General features: G+C 44.4%; 1 protein-coding gene across 4 annotated transcripts in view; it reads right to left on the reverse strand.

Moving 5' to 3' along the window:
• The window catches only part of TP53BP1 (tumor protein p53 binding protein 1), a 197087-nt gene that overhangs the window by 112538 nt on the left and 60414 nt on the right, over positions 1-24135 (reverse strand). For all 4 annotated transcript variants that reach the window (XM_082256056.1, XM_082256055.1, XM_082256053.1 and 1 more), the window contains exons 2-8: positions 22279-22463; positions 21714-21804; positions 20551-20638; positions 16599-16672; positions 4291-4428; positions 2715-2787; positions 901-1082 (exon numbers count right to left, since the gene is read on the reverse strand). In XM_082256056.1, coding sequence (XP_082112182.1) covers positions 901-1082; positions 2715-2787; positions 4291-4428; positions 16599-16672; positions 20551-20638; positions 21714-21804; positions 22279-22455 — 823 coding nt within the window. In that variant the 5' untranslated portion in view covers positions 22456-22463. The remainder of the gene's footprint in view (positions 1-900; positions 1083-2714; positions 2788-4290; positions 4429-16598; positions 16673-20550; positions 20639-21713; positions 21805-22278; positions 22464-24135) is intronic.

Below are 24135 nucleotides of genomic sequence, written 5' to 3' on the forward strand. Positions count from 1 at the left end.
TAGCCAAAAATTAAAAAATGTTGATTTTTACATTATTTTTTTTTGGGGGGAATTTCATATAAAAAAAATTTGAAAAATATTGTTATTTTTGCAAAATTGTCGCTCTTTTTTTTTGAAGAAGGAGAAAAAAAAAAAAAAAAAAAAAAAAAAAAAAAAAAAAAAAAAAATCGCACAGGTGATCAAATACCACCAAAAGAAAGCTCTATTTGTGGGAAAAAAAAGGACGTCAAATTCGTTTAGGTACAGAGTCGCACGACCGCGCAATTGTCCGTTAAAGTCGCGCAGTGCCGAATCGCAAAATACCCCCTGGATAGGAAGGGGGTAAAATCTTCCGGGGCTTAAGTGGTTAAAGAAAAAAAAAATGGCAGGCGTTGCAATATTTCATGTCACATTGTATTTGTGCAGTGGTTTTTCAAATGCACATTTTTGGGGAAAAATACACTTCAATTAATTAAAAAAAGAACTAAAAACAGTAAAGTTAGCCCAATTTTTTTGTATAATGTGAAAGATGAGGTTACGCCGAGAATTGTGAGAGAATTGTGATATTTATTCTAAGCAACAAAATTGTGATTTTCATTTTATCCAGAATCGTGCAGCTCTAGGTGAAACATAAGATAAGACATCAGTTCTACCCACAGAAGGTGAAAAAAAATTACAAGATTGACTAAATTTAGAGGGGAAAAAACATTATAGTCACGATGCAAAAGCAAAAACAAACAATGTGATAGTTAGATTGAGGAATTTATATAAAAACAACAGTGATGCAATGCTTTCATTGCAGGAATAGTCCACAATCTTAGATATTTACAGATTAGAGGTAACATGTGGCTAACATGTTATATTCATCAAGGAACACATTACAGTTCATTCAGGCATCAAAATACAAGTATGATGAGTTACCAGCTTGTCCGAATAGATCTTCTTGACTGGAGGCGAGATCTGAGGCTTCCATCTCTTCCTCATCAGTCTTTGAGCATAATGGTTCTGCTACATTGGCTCCTTTAGGCTGGTCCTCTAAGGCAGGGTATGTGTTTTTCTCATCTACAGTACAAGATGTTTTTCCAATTTCTGTTTCTTGATTTCTAAGGGAAAAAGTAAGAATGTTGGGATAAGACACACAAATCTCTAGGTCACTGGAACAAAAGCAAGAACAAAGACATTACTGCAAAAAACAAGTTAACAAGAACATGTCACTAGATCGATCGGCTGAGAGACTGAAGGATCTGTTTTTTCCATGTCAGACACGCTTTCAACACCTGACAAATGCAGGTCACTGATTCAGAACCTCAATCGCACCCAAAATAACACTGCATTAAAAGCTCAAGAGGAAGATAAAGATGTATTAATCACTTGCCTACTGGACGCATTACCCCCTTCTTTTGCCCAAGGCCAGATTTCAGTGCTGTCGTACTTTGAATGACAATTACTCAGTCATGCAACACTGCACCCAAACAAAATTTTTATCATTTTTTTTTTTTTATAAAACAAAGCTTTCTTTTGGTTTGATTGAAGAAACACTGGGGTTGTATTTTTTGCTAAACAAAAAAAATGGCAGAAAATGTTGAAGAGAAATCCCATACACAGGTACAAGCTGAAAACTGGGAGGACATGTCTGCATGAGCCCACAACAAACCTGTGATCTACTGATATCATGGGTGCCATGCTTTTTAGGCTCCTGCAGAATAAATAAATAAATGCACATTTCTTTCTGCAATATGTGCATTTATTAATTTTTCTGTAAAAGGTGAACTTAGTCTTTAAGAAAACCAGAGAAAAAGCAGCAGGCAACACATAGCAGAGCATTCCTTGAAGTGGAACTTCACCGTAAACACATCTTTTGCTTTCCTTGTTCCTCCCTCTGACTCTTTAAAGAATTGGATGCAGAACAACATTCAATTCTTTAAAAGGCCTACTACCTTTTTATGTTCTGGCCTATGCCAAAATGACATTGGTTGGGCACTGCTGCCTCCTGGGATACTCCACAATCTGCTGTGGGGTGCAAGCGCAAGATATCTCACATGTGCAGATGTGCTGCAGACACTTTAAGTTATGGCGACGACCCATGGCACATCTGCGAATGTGCTGGACATCTCCGTCCATGCGTAAACTAGCCGCAAAGCACCCAAAATGTTTGCTTCCAGAAACCAGCAAGCATGTGCGCAGAAATGTTCCATGCACGCGCAGTTGTGCTGCAGGTCTCTGCCAGCGAAGGGGGGGGGGGGGGGGGTAAACCCAAAAATGTAAAATTTACTATATTACGCTTTACTATAATAGAGGATTCACTACATTTAGTCTCGCCTGTCCACCTCCCACGTGTTTCACCCCTACTAAGGGCTTTTTCATTGTTTGCATGATTAAGCCCTTAGATGGTGAAACGCGCTGGAGTAGGAGATGGACAGGTAAGATTATGCGTTGTGTATCCTCTAGTGTATTTGTGTATCCTCTAGTATATGAAGGCTGGTTTTACACTGGTGACAGGATCAGTATGCAGCCTGCTCCTTTCTACTTCACAAATGGAGACCATGATTAAGCCCTTAGAGCGCGTTGGAGCAGGAGGTGGACAGGCGAGACTATAGGTTGTAAATTCTCTAGTATAAAAAGTTGGGTTTACATCAGCAACAGCATCATCAGTGTGCAACATTAATTTCTACTTCACAACTGTACCATGCTACCAAAAGCACACTTGACATATTCCAGAAATGAAAAGATATTACCGTTTAGGGTCTTCTTCCATAGGAACTGTAACATTCTCTTTTTCAGGTGTTTCAGCACCGTCGTTCTCAGGCTCTGTAGCAGATATGTAACATATTATGCAATCTTTCAAGGCATATGAAAATTAACATACAAGCAACAAGCCAATAATAGAAAACATCCTTATATATCAATAATATGTGCATTGATGTATGACCCAGATGTATTTAAATAAGTATGCAGGGTCAAAAAAAATTGTGCTACCTTGGAACATATAATCATGTCAAGATATTTTTAGTCTTAAAAGGAGAAGTACAGCCAAAGCTCATGTCTTCAGATGTCACAGAGCCAGTCCAGGCTGGGGAAAGATCGTGACCATGTGGTCAGGATCCACCCAGGATCCTGGATCGGCACTTGGCTCAGCCTCCCGCCCCCTCCACAGCCCAGAGCTCAAGTGAGTGCTGGAGGAAAGAGCAGACAGCGGTAACTGACAGTCTCCAGCTCTCTGCTCAGAGCGGAGGGGAGAACTAAGCGTTCAGCGGTGTTTGATCACTCAGTTCTCAGCCTTAGACAGCGGGGGGGCAGATGGAGCATTGGATCGATGCTTCATTCACGGTTTTGTTTTTTTTGTTAAATCCCTCACTTAATGGAACAGCTGCCTGTCCAAAACTACGATAAACCGTGTAAAGACATTTTTTTAATTTACCAAGATTACTCTTTGTCTATGCAAAAAGCTAAACTCTTGCACAATTGTATACACTAGTCTTTATTAAAAATGGATAGTCTGATTTCACTGCAAACTGTGAGCATCTCAGAGTGTGAATTAGAAACTGCAGCATGTCTGATAAACCACGCCTGATTTACTGGCTGAAGAACATCCAGCATCATCTAGCCTTTTCTTCCCCAGCCTAACTGTCTGTGGCTCAACCTTTTCACTCATATAAAAAATATATTATTCATAAAGGAGCAGCCTAACATAAGTGAATTACCTAGTGTGCTCTGCATGCAAATGCAGTCTGCCGAGTAACACCTACACCTCCAAACTGACTGTTCTGTTGAGAAATTGTTGCAGAGGAAGCTGTTCCTAGAGACTTGCAATGCAAGGATCTCCCTGCTTTTGACCAATTCTGTGGATCTGTACCTTCAGCTTTCTCATATTCAGTGCACCAGTCATCAGATCACCAGTCATCAGATCACCAGTCATCAGATCACCAGTCATCAGATCACCAGTCATCAGTGCACCAGTCATCAGTGCACCAGTCATCAGTGCACCAGTCATCAGATCACCAGTCATCAGATCACCAGTCATCAGATCACCAGTCATCAGAATGGCAGTTTTGACATGAGGAAGCAAATCCCTGATACTCTGTCAAGATGGCTTGATAAGGTTCAAAACAAGGCTTGATAAGTCAAATAAGAAAAAGGTTCAACTGCAGGGAGCCAAGCAAAAATACTCCCATTGTCCTATGCGCACCCTTTCTGGGCAATGCCTCTACAGCACAGGTCCTCTTTAAAATGTGGATGTTATGTGCTTCTTAAACAGTGTTCCAGTTAAAATGCAAGCCCAGGTATGAAGGGAAAAAGAGAAAAGTAAAATACCTTCTTGGATACATTCAAGTGTCTGAGGTTTAGGGTGTGGTACACTACTTTCGTCATCAGGTCTTGAGTGTTGGCTATCGATATCCTGGCTCTGTGATAGCTCCAGCGCCCCAAATGTTGGTTGAGATGTTCCATAGTCTAAAAAGAAATTCAAGTTATAAGTCAGCACTGAGAAGAATCATCCTTAGCTCCAATTGTTGCTGTGAATTAGGATAAATCTCTACCTACTTTGCACATCTGATCCCGCAATGTTTGACTCTGAAAAAGAACGGCTAACCAATGGCCCACATCCACAAATATTGCTAAATGTTAACAATGTCTCTTTATTTTTATTTACTTTCTTTTTAGTGCCGCTTCACACTTGTGTGACGCGGGAAGGCTGCGAATTTGCAGCCTGTTCCCGCATCGCATCCGCACAAGAGGCAGTTCACACTGCCATATGCGATACGCAGGGGGTGTCAATTAAATGTTAACGACACCCCCAGTTTGATCGCATATCGCAGTGCGATCTGACAGTTCGCACAGGATCGGATCGCACAAGTGTGCACCACTGTGCGATCCGATCCTGATGCAGGTGGAAAAAAGGGTCATGTGCGTCTTTTGTGCGGGTGCAGTGCGAATTTCAGCCATACAAAGTGTATGGCTGAATTCGCATCCGCACATCCGATCGCATGTAATGAAGGAGCAGTGCGCTCCGAATTACATGCGATCTCCGCAGCCGCACTAGTGTGAACCGGCACTTAGGCCTCATGCACACTGGATGATTTTACAGCTGCTGTTTTTTTCTTCAGACATTTCTTTCTGCAGCCAATACACTCCCCAGCGTGTTATCCTAGGTGTCCATGCACACATAGGCTGTTATCAGCAGTTTTTGCCAAGGCCGTTTTCTTGCTGGAAAAAAAAAAAAAAAAAAGAACCAAAAAAAAAAAAAAAAATCTTGGGATTTGAGGAGTTTTTCAGCTGTAAAAAAATGCTCTAACTCTGATAAAAGCTTAAAAACGCTGAAAAAGCAAAAACGCAAACAAAATTTGGCGTTTATCAGCGTTTTTGAGCCATAAGCTTTTGTGGGAGTAGTTTTTTTACCTTTTTTTTTCAAAACGCTACTGCTGGAAAACACTACTGCAAAAAAGCTGAAATACTCATTCTACAGCTTTCTCCTGCCGTTTTGGTAACGTCCAGTGTGCATGAGACCTGTCTATATTGCAATAATGCAGTTGTGCAGAGCATGACAGTTTTTTTTGCTTTCAGTGTCTTTCCATGGAAATCACCAAAGTTTATACTAGATAAGACTAGATGTTACAGTAATTTGAGATAAGGGGAATATGCAAGCAATGAACATGCTGTTGTGTCCCTGAAACTTGCCAGTCATAGCGGCAGAACGCTTATTCTTCACGACAGTTGGCACAGAAGCCAAAATTCTTTAGAGATAAGAAAATGACAGCATGAACATCTGCCTACGGTATGTCTTGTGCAAAATAGGATTTTTTAAATCAGTAAAAAAAAAAAAAAAGTATTTTTGACTTACTGTAAAATCCATTTCTCTGATGTTCATTGACGGACACAGCTCCTGATATTCTTAACCATTGGATTATACTGCCCCCTACAGGAGTAGGACACTAGGCAGAAAGTCTGGCTACGCCAATGGCCAGTCCCAGGGGGTATACTCCCTCTCTGCTATAGGTACTCAGGTCTGTTACAAGCAGTGTCAGAGAAAATACAACTCCACAGAGGGGTGGGTGCTGTGTCCGTCAATGAACATCAGAGAAATGGATTTTACAGAAAGTCAAAAATCCAATTTTCTCTTTCGCTCATTGACTGACACAGCTCCTGATATTCTTAACCACTGGGAAGTCCCAAAGCCGTGTTAAACATAAAAAGGGTGCGTATGCTCCCGGACCCGCAGGTCTGGGCGAGATATGGGGTGAAAACACTGATGTATGTTATGCCCTCGGGTAGGTTTCTGCCATTTTCCCAGCTTAGGGACCGGTTTCAGTTGCCGCTGTGGATGCGTTTTCGTTATTTTCAGTTATGCCATGCCCTCAGGGCGCAGTTTCAGGAACCCCCTCTCCTCCAGCCTGATCCAGTTGAGAAGCTTCTGGCCCCAGGGGATTTGCAGAAACCTTTGCCCTCCTTGTATGCTTCCCTTTTGGGAACAGAGTCTCCTAGAGTTGAACGACTTTGGACTATGTGGCAATCTGATCTCCCCGGGAGGACTGCTTGGAATCGGGTCCCAAACTGGTCATTCCGTCCCGGGATAAAATTAATTCAAATGAAATTCCTTCATAGAGTGTACTACACCCTGGTGAAGCTGCACCGCATATATCCTGAGCGAGATCCTACGTGTCCTCACTGCCATGCCCACCCAGGCACTTATGTTCACATGTTTTGGGAATGCCCTGTGATAGCTAGATACTGGGGAGAGGTGTTTGATGTTATTAATACTCGGTTGGGGCTTGCTCTCCAGGTCTCCCCTCCGTTGGCCCTATTGGGTGTCCATGATGATGACCAACGCACACATCACTCTAAGCTGCTGCTTTCATACCTTCTTTACTATGCAAAAAAGGATATTCTTCTTAAAATGGTCCTCCTCCTCTCCTCCGACTATGTCGTCCTGGCTCAAGCTGGTGGACGCGGACCTACCTATGTATAGACTGACCTATATGAATAGGGGCTGTTCTTGGAAATATGAAGGTGTGGGCGCCCTGGACTGCCGAATGAGTCGAGAGGCCTGTATTCTTTCTCCCTCCATCTTTCTGTCCCCCCCCCCCATCCCCCCTTCTTTTTCTTTCTCTGACACTAAGTGGAACGGGAAAGCTTCATACTCACTCATTTGTTTATACCATGTTATGCCATATCATATTGTCCTTGACCCTCACGATGGGATGATTATTGTATATTTTTTTTTGTATTGTCATGTTTTTCTCAATAAAGCACTCCTTGTTTGTTAAAACATAAGGGGTGTGAACAGCAAAAAATTCCCTAGGTTAAACACAATAGCCAACCAGTCAACAGGGGCTCAACTAAAACAACTGGAGCCCACCTGAAAACATAATATACCCTCAAACAGGACCATATCCTCTAAACAGCAGCCTGCAAAACCATGCGGCCAAAAGAGGCATTCGCAGATGCCATCACATCCACTTTATAGAACTTTGTGAAAGTGTGCACTGACGACCAGGTGGCCACCTTGCAAACCTGCGTCACTGATGCCCAAGTAGAGTGCGCCTTGATAGGGAAAGGAGGAACCTGCCCCCTGATGGAGTAGGCCTGAATCACTTGTCTGATTCATCTGGGAATGGTTGCAGAGGAAGCAGACAACCCTGTCCGAGTCACATCTGTAAGCACAAATAGAGAGAGTCTGACTTCCTAAAAGACTACATAGGCTGCCAGGTACACCCTAATTGCCCGAACATCCAAGGCATGCAAGGCAATATCCTTCGGATGTTTTGGCCTGGGACACAGGGAAGGCAACACAATGTCTTCATTCAAAAGGAAATCAGACAACCTTTGGAAGTAATGACGGACAGGGGAGAAGAACCACCTCATCTCTGTGAATCACCAAGTAAGGTGACCGACAGGCAAAACGCCGCCAGTCAACACAATGTCTTCATTCCCACCTTTTGACACAGCGCAAACAAGGGAATCTCCCGAAGAATCTCAAAGTTAATCTTCTGGAGAACCAAAAGCACCAAATTGAGGTCCCAAAGTGGCAATGGAGACCGCACTGGAGGAACCAAATGGCGAACACCCTGAAGAAAGGTACACACCAGGGAGTTTGTGGCCAAGGGTCGTTGAAAGAAGACCGCCAAAGCCGACACCTGGCCTTTGATGGTACTCAAAGGCCAATTTCTGCTCAACCCCCCGTAAAAGAAGGTCAAGATCCGAGCCACCAAGGAGCAGCGAGGATGAACCCCAAGGGACTCACACCACGCGATATACGTCTTTCACATACGATAGTAGATCTTCCTAGAAGTAAAAGGAACAAAGAAAAATTGGCCCACGGGACTTTATATGAGGTGGGTGCTAGTGGCTGGAGATCAATAAAATGCACAATAGATAAATAAAACAATGTATAGTTTTATTGCATTGTATAAACAGGTTGTAAGAGTAAAAATATTAACATGTACTCAAATAGCACATGGCGTAGCTAAAATATATAATGTATACAACATGAACAGTGTTACATCGCATATAGGCAAACATCTTGGTGTAACCACTTGATTTCAATAATAGCCTGAATAGTATATTAAGATTCCATAATAGTAGAATATATTGCATAGTGGTCTGACGAGTTTCGGGAGCAACATCTCCCTTCTTCAGAGATCAATATATTCAAAATATATCTACAAAAAAATAATAATAGGTTGGAGTAAAGAATAAAAAAATGAAAGAATTGAGTAGAAAGAAATTCAATGAAATAGTAAGAGCTCAAAGGAGTATTAAATACTCACGGGTCAATAAAACTCAATGGAAAATTGGACTCTCGTGTGGAAGCGGTGGACCATAGAAATAAATCTCCTAGCTTTGAACAGCGTTGAAATCACAGATTCAGAGCAACCCCTATCCTTCAGTACCTAGCTTTTAACAGCCAAGCCGTCAAAGCCAGCGACTGTAAAGCAGGGTGGAAGATTGGTCCTTGGGACAGCAGATCTTCCCTTAGAGGAAGCTTCCAAGGAACGTCTGCTACCAGCTGCACCAGATCAACGTACCAAGCCAGACGAAGCCAGTCCAGGGCCAAATAGATGACCAGAATCTCTTCTGCCTCCATCCTGTGTAGAAGTCTTGGAAGAAGCTTGAGAGGTGGAAAAGGCATAAAATCAGACAATCCAGACCCCACGGGGCCACCAGCGCATCTGTGGCGTCCGCCAGAGGATCCCGTGACCATGCCACGAACCTCTGCACCTTTCTGATGAGCCGAGACGCCAACAGATCGACCTCGGGGGTGCCCCACCGGAGACAACTGATGAAACACCTCCAGATCAAGAGACCATTCCCCCTGGTCCAACGCCTGTCGACTGAGGTAATCCACATGCCAGTTTTCCACTCCGGGAATGTGTACGGCGGAAAGGGCTGGAACAAATGTTCTGCCCACCTGAAAATGCCGGCTACCTCCAGAGCCGCCACGACACTTCTTGTGCCCCCTTGGTGATTGACCTAAGCCACAGCTGTGGCATTGTTTGATTGAATGCACACTGAACCATCTTTGGGGAGATGATCCGTGCAATGTTCCAGGCACAGTCTGATCGCTCGGAGCTCAAGGATATTAAAATCGGTAGTCTGGACTCTTCCAGGGTTCAGACCTCCCGGGCAGAATTTCTGTCGAGAATGCCTCTCCACTCCAACAGGCTGGCATCCATGGTGACCACCGCCCAATACAAGGGGAAAAGGGATTTGCCCTGCCGGAGCGCAAAGCCACCAGATCAGGGACCCATTTGCACACCGGCTCAGCTGGATTTTGTTGTCCAGAGACTGCGGAGTCTTTACCCATTTGATCAGAATCTCCCTTGCAGAGACCTTGTATGGAACCATGCAAATGGGACCACCTCAAAAAAAGTAGACACCATCAGGCCCAGCACTCACATGCAAGTCCGGAGGAATGACAGCAGGAGGCGAATTGCAGCCTGCAGTTTCTGGAGTTTGTCCCGAACAAGGAGTACTCTGGCTAAGGCGGAGTCCAGAGTCAGACCCATATAGTCTAGTTTTGTGGACGAAACCAAGGCAGACTTCTGAAGATTCAGAATCCAGCCGAACTTCCTCAGGTTCCGTATGGAGATCTCAAGGTTTTCCACCAGCACAGTAGGAGACTCTGCTCACAGAAAAGGTCACCCAAGTAGCCCAGGACCGCGATCCCCTGCTGAGGTAACAATGCTAGCACCAGGGCATTTCATAAAGACCCGAGGAGTGGAGGCGAGACCAAAGGTTAACGCCACAAACTGATAATGCTCCTCTCCCACGGCAAAGTGGAGGAAGCGCTGGCGACTGACCTATTGGAATGTGAAGGAGAACGTCCTGGATGTTGATGTAGGCAAGAAAATCCTCCTGACGAACTTCTCAAGTTCTCCCAAAACGGAGATAAAACCAGGCTGAATTTTGTGCTGGGGAGGTTGCGGGTCAAAAAGTGTTCTCCATCAGTTTTATCAATGTAATATAATTGGGACAACTGCGACGCAAAATAGTATAAAATTAAAGTCTGGGAGAGCTACGCCACCCAAGGTCTAGGGATTTTTAAGTTTTCTCCATGAAATTTTGAAATGTCTACAAGATCCCCAGACAAATGCCTTCAGGAGGGATTCCAGCTCTTTAAAGTGTTTAAGAGGTAAGTATATCGGGGGGAATGCCACATAACAAAAAGGACCTTAGGAAGGAGAACCATTTTAAATTAGGTTTATCCTACCCATCACCCGGATCTTAGACTTAAGCGGAAATAAGGGTTGAATATTATCCAGTACATAGTCCTGAGGGTTCACTGTTACATGAACCCCTAAATATTTAAATCGGGGAACGCACTGAAGGGCTGGATTCGCAGGGGTCACATCAATAGGGTTTTCATCTAGAGAGGATCTGCGATTTGTCCCAATTAATTTGGAGGCCAGAGAACCTACCATATTGTTCGATAAGAGACAGAGCCGTAAGGAAGTGTCCGAGTCCTCCAAATAAAGCAGGGTATCGTCAGCATGCATGCTGATCTTTTCTATGAGGGAAACCCGGCGCAGCCCACGAATGTCAGGATGGGCTCTAATGGCAATGAGCCAATGGCTCCGCCACTAGGGCATAGAGTAAGGGGGATAAAGGGCACCCCTGTCGGGTTCCCCTAGAAAGCGGGAACTCCGCAGATGTCCAGCCATTGGCCAGTACCTTCGCCACAGGCACACTGTAGAGTAATTTTATCCACTTTATAAAAGTTGGGACCAAATCCATAGCTCTCAAGGCATGCCCACAGGAAAGACCACTCCACCGAATCGAAGGCTTTGGCCGTGTCCAATGTTACAACTACTCTCCTGCCAGCATCCACATGTTCAGATTGAAGGTTCATGAATAATCTACAAAGATTAAAGGAGGTATTCCTGCCAGGCATAAAGCCGGACTGATCAGGATGAATAAGCGAGAGATTACTTGATTGAGACGGAGCGACAACATTTTAGCCAAGATCTTAACATCTACTTGCAATAAGGAGATAGGGCGGTATGACTCCGGTAGGTGAGGGTCCTTGCCCGGTTTGGGTATCAACACTATTAATGCCTCTCACATAGAGGGTGGCAGGGTAAATTCCTCAAATAGGTAATTAAAACAAAGAGAGTAGCTTGGGAAGGAGAAGCTCAGAATATTGGGCATAAAATTCAACAGGGAGACCATCTAGCCTGGAGATTTGGATCTAGGAAACTTGGACACGGCCTACGCTATCTCATCTTCAGTGAGCGGTGCTTCCAACAGTGCAGTCTGCTCGGCTGATAATGTCGGGAATTCCACATCTTGTAGGAATTCATGCATATCTGAGCAGTCTGCAGGGGCCTTGGAAGCATAAAGGTTGCTAAAGAAGGACCGAAATTGTTCCGTTACCTCCCTGGGGTCTGTTAAAAGGGACGCCTGAAGCAGTCTTAAGGGTAATGACCACAGGTGGCTTGTCCTCACAATGTACTAGGGTATGCAAGTAACTTCCCAGCCCGCTACCCGTGTGCAAAGAGTTTCTGCTTTTGGAAGAACATTTTCATCTTTGCCCTCTCATAGTCCAATTGAGTTACTACTCTGGAGGTCCGCTTCTATTGTTACTCATTGGCCGGGGTGGGGTCAGTCAGATAAGTACGTTCAGCCGAAGCCAAATTGGTTGTTGCCCGAGAATAGGCCTCAGCGGAGCAAGTTTTAATAGCCTTGACCCGGGATATTAGTGTGTCTCTAGAAAATAATTTGAACGCCTCCCACACTGCCACCGGGGAGGCTGTGGCATGGTCGTCAAAAAATTGACCCCAGCTACCATCCAGGGCGTTCTCATCCGTCATCAGGGAGAGCCATGCCGGATTGAGTCGCCAAGCGGGTGGAGGCCTACTATGGGGCAAGGTAAGTATAATCCAGTATGGGCAGTGGTCCGACAGAGTCCTGGGGGAGAAACCAGCTGTCTTCAGTCTAGGGAGCAAGGTCCGGGAAAGTAGAATAAGGTCTATTCGAGACATGGAGTGATGTGCTGCAGAAAAACAGGAGTAGGACTTCTGTAAGGGGAATTTGGTACACCAGGTATCCACCAGCCCAAATCCCTCCAACCGATGGGCAAATCTAGTGCTCAAAGCCTGGACCTGCATCTGGGGAGCAGTGCTCAATCTAAAGCAGGGTTTAAGACATTATTAAAGTCCCCAAGCCAAACCGCCAGCAGTGCCAGATACTGTGCCATAAAGGTGAAGCCCTCCAAAACAATAGTGCTGGAAAGGGGGGGCACATAGAAGGCCATAACCAACAGGGGCTCCCCAAAAATAGAGGCACGTAGAAACACAAACCTACCCTGGGGGTTGACATGAGATCCCAGAAGCTGAAAGTGGACTGATTTAGCCACAAGGATTGTCACGCCCCTGGAATGAGAAGTATATGCTGAATGGTACATCCAGCCAACCCAGGGGCGTTTGAGTGACAGTTGCATGCGGCCCTCCAGATGGGTTTCAACCAGAATCAAAATATCCGCCCTTAGTTTTCTTAAGGTTGGTGAAGACTGCCGTCCTCTTAATCTTATCCCGTAAACCCCTGACATTCCACGTCAAAAACTTCAGGGTGGCCATGACCAGGGTAATAGACATATTAGGACAAAAGCCTCTAGGATCTCAATTGCTCCCCCACCACAGTAAACGGGCAAGCAGTAGACCAGGAGTAATACAGTGTTGAAAATATTATAGAAGAGGTCTCTTTGGATCTCCGCACCACAAATAGAGGTAATCTTCTTATCCTTGCACATTAATACTTGTACAGTCTTAAAATCTTTAACCCCCCACCCTGCCCTGCACCATCCCCAACTTGTGCGGGCGTGATTCCCAAAAATCCCCAAGCAAAAAAGGCCCTGAGATGTCCATAAGAGAAAAAAGGAAAATAAAAAAAAGGGACACCCGGACAGATCCGCAAGGGATACAAAGTTCATAATGAGGCAATTCAAAAGGTACGTCCGGTAAGCCAGGTATAAAGTAAAAATAGAAAAAAAAAAAAAAAAGAAAAGGCAACAACAAAACAGGGCACATGCGCCTGACATAGCAGGCGCAGGGGGCGAAAAAAATTTGCTGGGCAGCAAAACCTATGAGAAGGCTTAGGGCTATGTGGGGGAGAAAAACAGTGGAGCCGGTGTGTTCCGCTGGTATGCCAATCCAGGTAGGGTCCCACGGGCTAGGACGGGGGGGGGGGGGGGGGGGGGGGTTGGACTGTAAATAATATTCCGGAAGGATCCAGGGCCCTCCTGTACTGTCAGAGACATGAGTATAATCCGCAGGCAGGTAGCGGGCGAGAAGAAGGATTTAGACTCCCAACGGACAAATAAGGGTAATCCCATCAGGAGTATCTGTCAGGGTGTGCTAAAGGGGGGGGGGGGGGGGGGAATAAGGCAGCAGCTTCATCCAAAGATGTAAAGAGGGTATCATCCATTTCAGCCACGGGCCTCCAAATATTTCAACCAGGAGATAGCAGATTCTGGATCGTCAAAGAAGTGGACTCGATCCTCGCCTTCCACCCGGAGGCGGGCTGGAAACATCATGGCATATTTGATATGCTTGACACGCAGTCGGCGCTTGGCCTCCAGGAAGCCCTTGCGGCGCTTCTGGACCTCCGCAGAGAAGTTCGGAAAGATAGCAACTTTGTCATTCCCGAATGGAATGTTTCCCTTCTCCCTCGCCAAGCGCAGGATGGCATCTCTATCCTTGTAATTTAGGAATTTTGCTATAAAAGTGTGTGGGGGCGCACCCTGTGGCAGTGGGCGGCCCGACAGGCGATGCGCACGTTCCTCCACAAAGGACTCCCTCCCATAAGTTTGTATGAGTAGTTGTTTCAGGTAGGCAGAGGGGTCAGCACCTTCAGCCCCCTCAGGTAGCCCAATAAAGCACAGATTACAGCGGCGCAATCTATTCTCCATGTCATCTTGTTTTTGGAGAATTTGATTCACCTGCAGCCTGTCTGAGGAGTTCTGCAAAGGGGGGGGGGGGTCCTCAACCTCAATGATCCTATGTCTCAGTGACCCTCTCCCTCAGTTTCTGCTTGTCCTGCCTTATTAGAGAAATGTCTACCTTGACCTCTTCAATCTTGGAAATCAGCGTTGCCTGACCGGTTGGCCTCCAGCACTCTAGCCGTGTCAGGTCCCGCAGCCGTCCCCGCAGCCGTCCCCGCCTCCTAAATCTGTTCGGCGCCATCTTGTGGAGAGGCCTTCTTATCTTGCCGGCGGTATTTGTCCAGCTTTGCCAGGGGCTTTTTTCAGCGGAGACATGTTACTTACTGTGTGTGCCGGGGACTGCAGTGTGACAGAGCGAGGTTTGAAACACCCGTGGGGCAGCAGGATTAGAGGAGAAGGATAACAGTCAAGCGGAGCTCCGTTTACCCATGTCTCACAGCATGCCGCGCCAGGCCACGCCCCTGTACCTTACAATTTTATTTCATTGTTCTCTACCAGGGGTCTTCCAAACTGCAACCCACTGCAAGATATTATGGGGCCCCCCAGTTGATGTACACAATCTATGCTCCCCTCTCTTCCCACAACAGCTAAAGTGCAGTCTCTACTTATCCCCTCTGATCTAAGGAAGACTCTGAGAAGCAGTCCCTGCCAGGAGAAAACAGTGATTATTGCTAGCGGCTATACTAGCTGTTCACAATAAAATCGCATGTAGAATCCAGCAGGCTGGTTATACCAAAGTTGATCAACTTGGCAAGTTAGCCTGCCCATACATGGCTTGAATCTTGGCCGGTTCTTGGTGAACTGTCTATGGTATGAAACTTGTAAAAAAGCTGAAAATTCACCAGTGAGTTCTCTTATTTTAAAGTGGTAATAAGTATAAAGGAAAAAAAAAAAAAGTTAACTGGCTTTCCTGCAGGTTTAAGTCATAATGTACTAGTATGCTCCACATGCTAGCACATTATGATCGACTTACCGGAAAACTGACTTCCCTGCAGCACAGCACTGTCATGGCTCACCCAGCACTTCTATCTTCACCCAGTCACCCGGCCGGGCCCGTGGCACAGAGCGGGCCGTAAATGTGATCAGAGCTGCGCATGTGCATATCACATTACCGGTGACAGGCAAGGAGGACATTTACGACAGTCCCTTCGGTTATAAAAACCACGCCTGTTGGGGATTTTAGTATTCTGACTTCACTACCACTTTAATGTATTGGGTAATGTCTGCAGCAGGAGTTCTGGTCTACCACATAAAGTGGAATTCCAAGTTTCAACGCACTTTTAGGAGGCAAATGACACCACAATTTCCACTTAAGTCGGAGAAAGCCTTGTATCCATTCATAAAAATAAAAGGCTTCTCCTGAATGCCAGAGAAGCACTCGGTCCAACTCGCTTTAATTCAGGCAGAAGTTGAAAAGCCACCCATACCACTATGTAGCTAATACAACTACAACATTTATTAGAGTGCACACAGCAGCCACATTTAGTAATGGAAATAGTTTCTTTGGGGCAGCATGGCCAAAAAAAGAAAACTATTTAAAACAGCATTGGCACCTGGAATTCTACATTAACATGTTTACCAATTACCAGAAATAGCACTTTGCTGCCTCTGTCTGCAAATAGGGGCAGTTTCATGACCCATCCCATATTTAGGCTGCAAAGTTTCTGAGAATTCTTAAGCTTGTGTTGTAATAAGAATATTAAAATCATAGCACTAAATAGAGAATCTCTTAGGCTTCGTTCACATGTCAGCGTTTGGATCGCGGGCAAAACCGCCGCAGTTCCGCCCGCGATCCGGAGATTTATTGCAAATCGCGGGACGCCTAGCGTTGCCCGTTGATTTGCAATAGCCCCCCAAACGCCGAGCGATGTTGCCGCGATTTCCGCCTGCCGAATCGCGGCATCGCGCAAACAAAATCGCGGGACGCAATACGCTCCAAAGAAGTACAAGAGCTTCTTTGGAGCGTATTGCATCCCGCGATTTTGTTTGCGCGATGTTGCCGCGATTCGGCAGGCGGAAATCGCGGCAACAGCGCTCGGCGTTTGGGGGGCTATTGCAAATCAACGGGCAACGCTAGGCGTCCCGCGATTTGCAATAAATCTCCGGATCGCAGGCAGAACCGTGGCGGTTCTGCCCGCGATCCATACGCTCACATGTGAACGGAGCCTTATAGTAGTAATTATACCTTCAGCTTCAAGTGACTGCGTGGAGCAGTTGGCAGCTTCTTCAGGTTCCATACTTTCATCACAGTTGAAATTACTGAAAGTGACAAAAAGACAATTCAAACACATCATATTCATCATCATATTCATAATTAACCAAAAGAGTTCAAGTTCAACAAAACATTATTGCAGCCATAGGACTATAATCATGGTACAATCTTAATTTTCTATCAACTGCTATTCACGTACACATATGTATTGTATGAAACAAATTAAAATCAATTAAAAAGGTTAGGGGGTTAAAAAAAAAAAAAAAAAAAAAAAAAAAAGCAGAAGATTGACTTGCTCTGATCATCTAGGCCTGTTGGGGATGTAATAGTGGTCAGGGGAAGGATTCAAATATGTGATTTTACCCTGCTGTGAAGCAGGGAACATACAGTGCCTTGCGAAAGTATTCGGCCCCCTTGAACTTTGCAACCTTTTGCCACATTTCAGGCTTCAAACAAAAAGATATAAAACTAATTTTTTTGTGAAGAATCAACAAGTGGGACACAATCATGAAGTGGATCGAAATTTATTGGATATTTCAAACTTTAATAAAAAACTGAAAAATTGGGCGTGCAAAATTATTCAGCCCCCTTAATACTTTGTAGCGCCACCTTTTGCTGCGATTACAGCTGTAAGTCGCTTGGGGTATGTCTATCAGTTTTGCACATCGAAAGACTGAAATTATTGCCCATTCCTCCTTGCAAAACAGCTCGAGCTCAGTGAGGTTGGATGGAGAGCATTTGTGAACAGCAGTTTTCAGTTCTTTCCACAGATTCTCAATTGGATTCAGGTCTGGACTTTGACTTGGCCATTCTAACACCTGAATATGTTTATTTGTGAACCATTCCATTGTAGATTTTGCTTTATGTTTTGGATCATTGTCTTGTTGGAAGACAAATCTCCGTCCCAGTCTCAGGTCTTTTGCAGACGCCATCAGGTTTTCTTCCAGAATGGTCCTGTATTTGGCTCCATCCATCTTCCATCAATTTTAAAGCGGTAGTATACCGCTTTTGACTTTAACTACAGGTAAGCCTATAATAAGGCTTACCTGTAGGTACAATTAATATCTCCTAAACCTACACGGTTTAGGAGATATTACCACTGCATGCAGCCGCTGACGAGTGCGGCGCATGCGTTATGAAGGTCCAGCGGACCTTCAGAGTTCCTTGCCGGGAATTGCCGGAAAATTACTCCCGCGACGCCATCACGGCTCCGGCCACTCACAGCGCCGGAGCCGCGGAACCCGGAAGAGACGCCGTGGGATCATGTCCGCTCCCACAGCGGTGTCCATGTCGGGGGTTCGTTCTAAGGTAATTCATAATGAGCTAGTATGCGATGCATACTAGCTCATTATGCCTTGGTCTTGCAGGGTTGTTTTTTTTGTCAGAGTTTACTACCGCTTTAACCATCTTCCCTGTCCCTGCTGAAGAAAAGCAGGCCCAAACCATGATACTGCCACCACCATGTTACACAGTGGGGATGGTGTGTTCAGGGTGATGAGCTGTGTTGCTTTTACGCCAAACATAACGTTTTGCATTGTTGCCAAAAAGTTCGATTTTGGTTTCATGTGACCAGAGCACCTTCTTCCACATGTTTGGTGTGTCTCCCAGGTGGCTTGTGGCAAACTTTAAACTACACTTTTTATGGATATCTTTAAGAAATGGCTTTCTTCTTGCCACTCTTCCATAAAGGCCAGATTTGTGCAGTATACGACTGATCGTTGTCATATGGACAGAGTCTCCCACCTCAGCTGTAGATCTCTGCAGTTCATCCAGAGTGATCATGGGCCTCTTGGCTGCATCTCTGATCAGTCTTCTCCTTGTATGAGCTGAAAGTTTAGAGGGACGGTCAGGTCTTCGTAGATTTGCAGTGGTCTGATACTCCTTCCATTTCAATATTATTGCTTGCACAGTGCTCCTTGGGATGTTTAAAGCTTGGGAAACCATTTTGTATCCAAATCCGGCTTTAAACTTCTACACAACAGTATCTCGGACCTGCCTGGTGTGTTCCTTGTTCTTCATGATGCTCTCTGCGCTTTAAACGGACCTCTGAGACTATCACAGTTCAGGTGCATTTATACGAAGACTTGATTACACACAGGTGGATTCTATTTATCATCATTAGTCATTTAGGTCAACACTGGATCATTCAGAGATCCTCACTGAACTTCTGGAGGGAGTTTGCTGCACTGAAAGTAAAAGGGGCTGAATAATTTTGCACGCCCAATTTTTCAGTTTTTTATTTGTTAAAGTTTGACATATCCAATTAATTTTTGTTTCACTTCATGATTGTGTCCCACGTGTTGATTCTTCACAAAAAATTAGTTTTATATCTTTAAGTTTGAAGCCTGAAATGTGGCAAAAGATCGCAAAGTTCAAGGGGACCGAATACTTTCGCAAGGCACTGTACCTTTAAAAGGACCTATTTTGCACTAGAAGACGGGGGTGGAAAAACAGTTTGTATGCTTCTTTTATTATGTGCTCATTTTTTTTTTAATATTTCCCCCCCAAAAAAAGGGCCTCCTTGTAAAACCATGATAACATGTGGCCACTCTGAATCCGGGTAAAGAACACCCCCAGAAATGTAACTTGCTGACCACGTGATTGCCTGGCTGCTTTTCTTAGTCTCTTTTATTATGGACACCAAAATGGACAATGTGGGAGATTTACTAAAACTGGAGCCATCAGTATCTGGTGCAGCTATACATGGTAACCATTACCAATCGACTTCTGACCTCAACTTGTTCAGTTAAGCTTTGGCAATAGAACGTGGAAGCGTATTTGTTTCTGTGCAGAGCTTCACCAGATTTTGCACCATGCAGTTTTACTAAATAACCTCCCATGTGACTATAGGATGCAGAACCTCCTACTCAACACTACAGGAAGTGAGTGAATTCTATCAGTCCATCTGAACAGAAACAGCAAGCAGGACTCTTCAACTGTGGATGCTAAAATCTTTCTGCAAAATCCCAGAGACTTGCACCACTCGAATTCCCCACGCCTCTCCGGTTTACAGGTGGTTCAGATGCATAACTTAAGCATTCAACCCCGCTCTGCATATACATAGCAACAGTCCAGGAATAGGCCGCACACTGATGAGGTCACTCCATATAGGTTTATTCCACAATCTGGCTTGCTAAGAGTCCCTGTCTGTGGCCTATCCCCTCTAACGCACTTCACCCATGTAGGGTCTAATCATAGTGCCCTCTGCAGGTTGTTTTCCTGACACGAAGATGCAGTGTTGCATGCACCCCTGTGCCAGCAATCCAAAGAAGCCTATTCGGACACGCCGATGCACAGTGTACGTTTGGGAACCCACACGTCATTTTGGGACACTGCGGTCCAACAGACTTCTATAGACTGCCAACACAGGATGCAAACACCACCTGTGCATCCCCATGCCGGAAAAACACAGACCTGCATGGGGCACGCAGTCAAGCGCCCCTGTGAATGGACTGTGAGGTAGGATTATAAGATTAATCCCTATAGGGTGAAAAGCATTAGATGGGTGGGCCATAAGTAGGGACCTTATACTGCCTCCAGCACACTTGTCTGAATAGGGATTTTCACAATGAAATCCCTCTTGATGCTTTAACCGCATCCATTACTATTTAACATGGTTGAAACTCAGCCCTATTAACTACTATGGAGTAAGTGTGAAGGTGCAAATTTTGCTGCACCTCGACAAAAACCTCACGGCCACAAAAATGTGTATGGGGCTGATGGAGGTAAAGAAGCAAACAAAAATACAGGGTTGCATTTTAACTGCAGTAGAAAAACATGGTATCACCAATCTGGCTATGCCACTTAGAATGCGATCTGAATCACTAGGCCGATTGAACAGAAATACAAATCTTGTGTAGGACAAGACTGTTTACAAATATGCATTTCAACCATGCATGTAGTTGCTTGAGGAAAGCCAGATTACCTGATTGTGTTGGTTGGGCATGGAATTCTTTCAATCACTTGGCTAAGCGCAGCATCCCCCCCTGGTGTGTTCATCGGTTCCACTATATCTAATATAACAACAAAAAGCATTTATTAAATCGTGCATTTATTGTTTAAAAATAGCCTAAGTAAGATAATAAATGCTTTCAGGTTTCAGGCTGGAAATCACACTATTGCGCTGTGCTAAGACACTTCTCTGACATACCCATTATGCATATTGGTGCAATATCTTGCTATTTATTCTAAATGGCACTCTAACCCACCTGTGTTGCAATGCATCACAATGCATGGTAATGCACCAACATGCACTGTGGTGTTCTGCGTTGCCAAAAAGGATACATGCATGCTGTATGTGCTCTGGTAAAGCCCATTAAAATCTGTGACCCATATAAACAGGCCCTCAAAGTCAAACCAATTATGCAATACAGTATATATTGGATATACAACCATTTTTTTCTCCAAACACATAATAAAAATACAAACAGATTTGCATGTGAAGCACCACAAACTGACACATCATCCAAGAAATCCCCCAGAAGGTGACGATTACCAATGTGTGTATCCAGCCAAGGAAGAGGTGTCATAGTAAAGCGAGAGATTCAGTGTTACTTACCATACACCAAGATATCAGCAGTGCTCATGAGTGCTTGATCCACAGTCACTTTCTTTGTGAGAAATAATCCATGAAGATGATCAACACAACCAGTTGCTGCTTCTAAAAATCTTCATAATTTAATTACAAAAAACAATGTACACACACACACACACACATAAAATCAGTTGACGTGTTTCACCCTACAAGGCCTTAATCATACCAAACTTATGACTAAGGCCTTGTAGGCTGAAAACGCATCAACTGATTTTATTTGCGTGTGAACACTGTAGTTTTTCTGATAAATATGAACATTTTTAAGAGTAACAACTGGTTGTGCGAATTGTTTCCCTCAGGTGGTGTCACAGTGCAGGGGGCAGACAGGGAAGAACCCTTGTTTAGCGAATCAGCTTCCTTTATGATTTATACACAATTCACAGATCTGACTGCAAACATTTCATATTTCCATCAAGGATGTGCAAGAAAGAAAGCTTGCTGTTCTCCAGACAGAGCCAATGCATTCAGTCAACATTTCAAAAATGGCAGATTACCTTTATGGTTTTCTTTAGACAGCTCGTTTATTTCCATGCCCTCTTTATCCCCAAAAGAATGTTTATTGCTTGGACAACCTTGTACATACTCCTAGATAATGAAACAGAAAAGTTACTTGGAATACATTCCCTGGCCAAATGAAATCTCACACATATAGGGGTTATATAGAAAAACACAAATATCTATACCTTGATGAGCTTCTTACACATGTTCTAGGCATAGCCAAGTTTGGTAAATACACCATTTTATATTTACCAGACCAACTCAAAAAAGTTAAACAGATGACTTTAATTGATAAGTGCCGGCACAGAGATTTTTTTCCAGTAGACCCGTGGGCTTTTCAGTATACTTTCTAGCCACTTTTCTATAGTTTCAGAACTCTGAGCTTTCAGAAATTAGCTTGACGCAGGTCATCTACCCAATAAAAACTATGATAAATAAGAATGTGACTCATCCTGACAGCAAAAGAAACTTGGCTGAAATATACATTTGTGGGTGGAGGTGACCATTAAAATTCTAGACTATAATGGCGTACAATTAGAGTAAAATAAATATAACTCATACCAAGACAGGACTTTCGACATTTGTCTGTAGATTTGACAGATGAGGAAGCAGTCCAAACCGGGCACGGTCTAGGTCATCTTCTGTCCCCAAACTTTCTGGTTGAGAGTCTTCAACAATGAGACATGGTGTGTCCTGTTGTGAAAAGTCTGAGTCCAACTGACTCCTTGTGGGGTCCATCTTCTTCCCTATAAATAGCCATAACAGTTCGGAGTAAGTCACAGGCATACAAGGCTGACTGTAAGTGACAATAGGAGGAAGATCTCAAAATAGGAAAAAAAGAATACAGGGAGAAACTACTTAAATCACCTTGGAGGTCACCAACAGTAAGAGGCTGCATCATGGTAATAACCAATAACGGATATTTTCTATGTACACACACGTATTGTACTTATTTATACAACACCAATACAGTCAGTGTTTTACAAGAAAAGCACAAAAACCTCCAATCAGTGGGATTTATACTCCTGATGCAAAGGCTGTAAAGATCTAATTATTTAGTCACAAATCTTCACATCTAAGGCTGGCCATACATGGCTCAAATCTTGGCCACTTCAGCAGGAACCGGCTGAGATTCGAACCATTAATGGGCAGGCTGAATTTACCAAGTTGATCGATCAACTTGAGTACAACCAGTCTGCCAGATGCTCTTGTGATTATTGCTAGTGGTAGCCGCTAGCAATAATCACGGTTTGGGAAGCTATGGCCCGGCAGGAGGGATTCAGAGAAAGATGTACACCGCTCAGGCAGTTTGGAACTTCACAGCCAGCCTTGGGTGCAGGACCTTGGATCGCTACCGCAGACAAGCCACACATCAGGCAATAGCTCACGATGAAAGGCTTTATTGAACAAGGATGCAAGGTACAGCAAAATGGATGGTAGACATGTTTCACACGACCACAGCGAGCTTGTTCACTACCAGCAGGAGGGATTCCCACATCAACACTGTCTGTGTTGATGGTGGAATCAAGTGAATTTCTTCCTAGCAACCCATAATTGCAGGAAAGAGATTTGCTCCATGTATGGCCTGCCAAAGTCTAAAATAGCTTCCTCATGTCCATGAGAGCATTCACACAACTCTTAGGGCTCTTTCAGATAGTCTGTTTCTCTAGTGTGAATGGCATTTCATAAACTTTTATTCACACAGTGGTGCTGAGATGTGGTAGTCTGTATTGCAACCCACAGTAGTGGTGTGAACAGACAGAATAGGAAAACTGGAGTTAGACTAAAGGCCCGTACACACATACTGATTGTCAACCGTAAATAGTCGGCCAACGTCCGATTGTCGGCTTGTTAGTATGATGCTTCCGACAACAGACCGACTTTTCGGCCGAACAAAATCTGGTCTGCATGCTATAAAAGCCAGATGAGCAAGACTGGGCATGCTCAGAGAAGAAAAAACACACGGAAAGTTAACCATCACATGACATCACTTCTGAAGTTGGTTGTTGTTGGCCGACAAAATTCGTGTGCAGTCTTGAGCACTTTTCAACCAACACGACAGCACTGGACAAAAGACGGCCGATTGTTCGGCCGACAATCGGTACGTGTGTACGGGGCTTTACCGTTAACTTGAATTCCAGGACAGCCCTTGAGAGATGGAGCTCCCCCCACCGGACAGGAAACACATTGCTACTAGCTCTTTGAAAGGCTGTCCCTCAGGCACCTGGTCAGTTTATCCAAGAACCGTAGGGCAGAGCTGAAAAATAGTTAAACAGTACAGTAAACCAATTCACCTTAAATACAAAGGGTGGGAACCTGCTGTCCTGGAAGACTCCTGGAAACAGTTACCGGTAATTCCAACTCCGGTTTTCCCCCCAGTCATCTTCTGGGACAGCCCTTGAGAGGATGAACAAGTAC

This window comes from Pelophylax lessonae (assembly GCF_965119305.1).
Source record: "Pelophylax lessonae genome assembly, chromosome: 4".
Lineage (NCBI taxonomy): Eukaryota > Metazoa > Chordata > Amphibia > Anura > Ranidae > Pelophylax > Pelophylax lessonae.